General features: G+C 32.4%; 1 protein-coding gene across 1 annotated transcript; it reads right to left on the bottom strand.

The window, feature by feature from the left end:
• Positions 1-1,708: 1,708 nt before the first annotated feature.
• LOC108344742 (tryptophan synthase alpha chain) lies at positions 1,709-6,018 on the bottom strand. The gene is made up of 10 exons (XM_052867666.1): positions 5,893-6,018; positions 5,267-5,466; positions 4,844-4,990; positions 4,699-4,764; positions 4,127-4,235; positions 3,682-3,758; positions 3,212-3,289; positions 2,355-2,432; positions 2,084-2,143; positions 1,709-2,005 (listed from the first exon to the last, which is right to left on the bottom strand). The coding sequence occupies exons 2-10, from the start codon at positions 5,450-5,452 to the stop codon at positions 1,871-1,873; spliced, it is 936 nt and encodes a 311-aa protein (XP_052723626.1). The 5' UTR covers positions 5,453-5,466; positions 5,893-6,018; the 3' UTR covers positions 1,709-1,870.
• Between the last annotated feature and the right edge of the window lie 258 nt (positions 6,019-6,276).

Genomic DNA, 6,276 nt, shown 5'->3' with positions numbered 1-6,276 from the left:
ATAATAATAAATTTAACTAAAGTACACTCTCAGTCAAATATTACTGTGTCTAATCGTGTTTATTCTTTTACCTCTTTTTCAAGTAAAAAGCTAATTAACCAAAGCATATTCTTGATTAATTCTTGTTAAAATTTTCACCTTTAATCAAAGTACATTATCAATTATTGGCAAAATCCCATTTAATCAAATTGAAGTTTCTAAATTTAATCAATATAGATTCTCAATTAAAATTAAAAATCATTGAACTCATATGTTATGTAGATTTCACACCATGCCAACTTTGCTACAATGTAAAAGTAATTACTTTTACTTAACTAAAAAGCAAAAGACATACATAAAAATAAATCACAACAATAATCAAAAGAACAAATCAATTATTGGATTCTAGTCACAAAATTCATTAAGCAATTACAGCAAAATTAACCTCAAATGCTTAGCATTCTATTGAATGTAGAAATAATATGGGAGAGAGAGGATGAAATTAGGTCTCCCAAAGAGTTCCTAAGCTCCCTTGATATGTTTTCCTCAGTCTCTTTATATAGAAATTGAATTGGGTTATTTTAAGCTTTTCTGTGTTATAATTTTTTTCTGATGATTAATATCCTCTAATTATCTTCTAAATAATCCAATACCCTCAAGATATATTTGATTGTCATGAAGATTTAAAAATATTTAAGAAGATTTTTTCTAGATTCGAAAAGGTTTGACAACACATTATTCCTTAATATTTACTCATATAGTTAAATAAAATAATTATTTAAAAATATCAAATAAAATACTTAAATATATACTTTTCAAAAATTATATTTTATTATAAATATTTTTGAACTATCAAAGCTCTTTTCTTTTTAAAAAATATAGTAAAAACTACAAGGTCCAATTTATTTGTTTGTTTCCTCTTCTTGATTCAGTCAAATTTCTTCACTTTTTCATGCTTTTCTTTCCTTATTCATGCAATATTTTCAATTTTTATTTTTCTAAAGTGAACAAATATTGTCTACATCAAAACACTACTAAAAACAACTTTTTAAATTATTTTTTAGAAAACTCAATTTTTTATCCAAAAACTAAAATATAACCTAATTCTAGAAATTTAAAAACTAATTGAAACTAAAAAAGGATTTTTTTTTATGAAAGGAAAAGAAGCAAAAGTAGAATGCTAACACAACTCCACACACAGCCCTTTTGAACTCCTCAACAAAACAAAATACACACACTTATAAATTATCACAAAGTTACAAATCGACCTACGAGAGCTAAGCCTGGAATACCTCGACCTAGGGAAGCTTGGATGAAATAGCTCGATCTAGAAGAACTCGACCTAGATTCGATACAGAGAGTTCGGATAGAGAAACTCAACCAAACGAACATTCGATACAGTTACTTTAATAATAACAATTACAACAATACAAACTAATTTTTATCATATATCATTACATGATAATTTCACTACTTTATTATTTTTATATATATAATAAAAACAATTATTAATAAAAAAAACGTGTATACGCACGGCTCACTTGACTAGTATTTAGTAAAATCAATTCTCCCTGATTCAATATAATGAGTAAAGAGTCTCAGCATGGAAAACCAAATATGGAGGGAATTGACACAGAACAATTTGGAGGAGAAGCTTGCACATCATGAGGAAATATAAATTTTGGTGATGTCAACGAGCTCATAGACTACATAGAAGCTTATATGGACATTTATTTCAGTAACTACGAAATCTCATCATAATTGAAAAGGAACAAAATTTGCTCATACACTACATCATGATCAGAACAAAAAATTGAACCACATTCTTATTCAAATCGAATATATATAGATGAGCATAACTACTACAAGTTTGAGCTCTTAGAGCTTATTGTTAAGGAAGTGCCTCCTTTAAGGAGCGGGCAAAAGCCTCCAGCTCTTTCAATCCCTCTTGAGGAGATTTGGCTTCTCCAAGCACCTTCACCATAGCACTGCCAACAATCACACCATCAGCTCCCCATCCTGCTACCTGTATCAAAGTATATAATTCATTATTAACCAAATTCCCAGAGGTAGAAACATACATACATATGGACTGAGAAATAACCTGTTTAACATGCTCGGGCTTTGATATTCCAAAACCAACAGCCACAGGTTTAGTTGTTGCCTGAATTGCAATTACAAAAAAGGATTAAACAAGTATAAATATTGAGATTGACCAAGTTGAATTGTAGACTATTGTGTTTATCATAATCGATCTGATAAAGGGGCCTAAAAAGGGAGGGAAAGAGAATTGAACTTTCATGAAGTGATTAGAAGACATCCACCACATCATACAAGATGCAAATAGAGTTGAGAACAAGATTAAAAAGACAAACCTCTTTGATTTCCTGCAGAAGAGACTGAACATTACCACTGACTGATGATCGGGCTCCTGTCACCCCCACCGAACTCACCTAAATTAAATCAACAAATGGTTAATGACATTTGCCAGCAGATGATGAACTGAAGTAATTATGCTGGTATCTTCTGTTTTCACAATCACAGTATATTTCTATCCAGTTTTCAAAACTTTGGGATCAAGGTGACTTTACCAAGTTCTAGGCGCAAAATATATCAAAATCAAATGTTTGGAATTGTCAATATGCAGTAATATGAGCCTAAATTAATTACAAAAAACAAGCATGAACACAAGATAACACCAAACTTTCGTAAAATAAGTTTGGTGTCAATTTCCAATCGGCTACTGTGAAAAGAATGTCCCGATCCAGCCTAGTAAATACTTCAAAAAGCTACCTTCAAACACAGAAGGTCAAAAGACAACTGTACCAACTACAAACAACAGTTTTGTCTACTTGAAGTGCAAAGAGAAAGTTAATAAACAGAGGAATAAATAAAACCATTGGCCTTTTGCACTTGACACTGGTTTCTTTGAAGAGGAGGAAACAATAATAGTTCCCGAGATTTTGGAATATGCCAAATGTATGTAAACAACATAAAAAGAAAAATTAAAAATTATTCTGATTTCACCGGCATAAAGCAGGATCAAATTTGCTTTGTAATATTAAAGAAGGTAACCAGTTGGTGAATGGCTAACTTATTATCCACAAGTCTATGAATAAAATGTTTGGAAAAAAATATAGAACACAAATAAGCAGATAATGGAGTTATATGAAGAGTAAGAAGTATAGCCCAAAAACAGAAGTTAATAAATAAGGTCGAAAGAAATTCATACAAGGTACACAAATCCTTCTGCTGCATCAACAATGGCCTTCATTCGGTCTTTTGGAGTGGTGGGTGTTGTGAGGAGTACCTAAGCGATATCAAAGAAGTAAATATACCAAATCAATTACATATATAAACACACAAAGATTAATTTATCCAAACAAAATTTAAAAGGAGATATACTATAAAATGTTAACCAGTATATACTAACATATATATATATATATATAAATATATATATATATATATATATAATATTGCGAAATATATAACACAATAGAATGGAATGCCGTTAATCACTACAAAAGTTCATATCTCCACAATAACCACCATGTCTCCTTTGGTGTGACTAACAACTGGATTTCATATTTATAGTACAAAAAAGATTCACCACTAGTTTTCAATCATTGGGATCAATGGTATAAGAATATTAATCTGAAATCCAAAATAAATGCAAGAGATCATTTAACAGTAACCAACCAGTTCAATTCCATTTTTCTTAGCCTCCACTCTTAAAGTCTCCGTCTCCTCCAGAGGGACATCCGGGACCACAAGCCCTGCATAGCATACATACGGCAAAGAAAAGAATATCATTCTCATTACCATACCACAGGAAAAAGAGACAAAATGCAAACATGATATTTTTTTAAAATTTTCAATTTGAACGAAGAAGCTGACATAAAAGCTATAACCAGGAGTAGGCAGGACAGGAGAGTGAAGAGACATTTTCTTAATGATAAATATGTAAATTAACGAAACCAAAGACTTTAAATAGTACATGGTGTATGTAATTGGAACTGCTCCCTCATTTTGTCTATGCATTTTACAATATTGAATTATCATAGAACTAATACGAAAATTAGACCCTAGTGAAGCATCGCATAATGTAAAACTTTGGCAAATCATTACTTGTGTTGACTCGTACCATGTACGCCAGTTTCTCTTAGAATAGACATAAATTTCTCAGTACCACGCTTCAGTATTGGATTGTAATATGTAAACAGTGCAATTGGACATGACAATTCCGGAACAACCTGCCAAATCGATCATGGCAAAGAACCATCAGTTCAGGAAGCTAAGAAATGGTTTCTGAATCCTTATAAAGAGGAATAATTGTTTTAACAAGGTCTCTCCAAAGGTTCAAATTTTGGGAAGTTTAGTGTATCATAGGAAATTAGATATCTGTATCATATATCCTAGATTTAGGGATATTATTTCCTATTTCCCGTTACATCCAGTATCTATATATCAAGGTACAATAAAGTATTGCTTAAGTGAATTGAATCAGTACAAGTCGTTCAAGTTTATTCTTCTGTTCTGGTTTCAAGTAAGAAAAGGGATATAGGATGGATAGGCCTCACTCGTTCAAATTTCATAACAATCTACCAACATTGGTTGTTTGTACTGCTAAGTAGTTAATTGAAGCAATGAAATTAATTGCTAAATCATTAGCTGTTGACATGATAACTAATTAACGGCAAGGAGTTGCACAATTACCTCCTTCAACATAGAAATGATTGCATTGAAATTGGTCCCCTTTGCAAGAGATCTTGTAGCAGCAGCCTGAAGAGAAAGATGCTTCAGTTTGAGAGTCAGGTAGTATAAGTATCACAAGAACAACAAAAAATGGAAAACGTCAAACCTGGATAACAGGACCATCTGCCAAGGGATCAGAATATGGAACACCTAGCTCAATTATGTCAGACCCGCATGAATCAAGCACTTTCAGTGCTTCTGCTGTGGTTGAAAGGTCAGGATCACCGGCTGTAATATACGGTATAAAAGCCACCTTGACACAAACATACTTATTAGAAAATATTCATTTGGCAGTCAAGAATAGCTCTCAGACTCATATCTCTTTGCAGTAGTAAACTTGTTACGGTACTAAAAGTAACCAACAACATACAACTATAATCACAAATACCAACACCATTCCATCTTTATAATCAGGCAGATAAAAATCATTGATTTGAAAAGGCATAAAAAATGGAATCAAGTTGAAATGTGATACTATAGTAAACATGACCAGCATGGAACCCATAAAACTGGAAAAATAACTACTAACTTTTCCTTCTTTTTTCAGTCTGGTGAATGTTTCAGAGAGTCCCGGAACTTCCATGGTCCTCATAGCAGCCACTGGAGTGTATCTCTTCACAGAGACTAAAGCCTTCTTAGAGGAAAAACAAACATGGAAACCGACCTCAGGTTTCTTCAATTGCAAGAAGCAACTCGACTTGAGTGCAAGAGCCATAAAATTGATAATTACTGAAATTTCACACGAAATTAAGCATAAGGGTTCCCAACAGAAGTAAAAAAAAACCATGACCGCGATATTACAGAAAACGAAAAAATGAATCTTCATAGAAAACCAAAAATACACCAAATCCAACCCTTCAATATCCACAGAATTTACAGCATTACATTGGTTAGACAAATCCACGGAACATTCTAGAAACCCCTTTGAACAATGACAAAGCTTTCACCATAATCAACTGGATAAATGCTAAAAAGCAAAGAGGCAAATGATATCAACACGTGCATTTTCACATTCATCTCAACCAAAGTACAGTGTTTTCTGAAATGGAATACGAGGATATTTGAATTCAACGCAAGTACGAAAAGAATTGTGGTACCTAAAAATTAAAATAAGTGAAAATGAAAGCTGAAAAAGACACAGAATCGGAGAAAGACCTGATTTTTTATGTTGGGTTTCTTCTCTCCTTCCTGAATGTGAATCCTATTCTGAGTCTCGCATCCTTTCCTTTATATATTTCACCTTTTCTCAGACTTGTGGACAATAAAGAAAGGAAAAGGTTTCTTGGACAACATATTTTTCACAATAATTTGACAACGATACGTGTCACATTATCATTGGTTGTTTTTATCAAATTTTTTTAAAAGTTTCATTTTGTCTTCGAGGGCATCTTTGGAAAGAATGTTCAGAAATATTTTGGTACCTTTCACTTTCTGAAACAATATTCAGAAGAAAAACATATTCCTCTCTTCGAAACTCTCTCACCGCCTTCGACATTCCTCATTCGAATCTCCGCCATCGAAATGCTGTGTTTATCCACT

This window comes from Vigna angularis, chromosome 8, assembly GCF_016808095.1.
Source record: "Vigna angularis cultivar LongXiaoDou No.4 chromosome 8, ASM1680809v1, whole genome shotgun sequence".
NCBI classification, from domain to species: domain Eukaryota; kingdom Viridiplantae; phylum Streptophyta; class Magnoliopsida; order Fabales; family Fabaceae; genus Vigna; species Vigna angularis.
The sequence above is the reverse complement of the archived record's forward strand: the minus strand, read 5'-3'. Positions and strand labels throughout refer to the sequence as shown.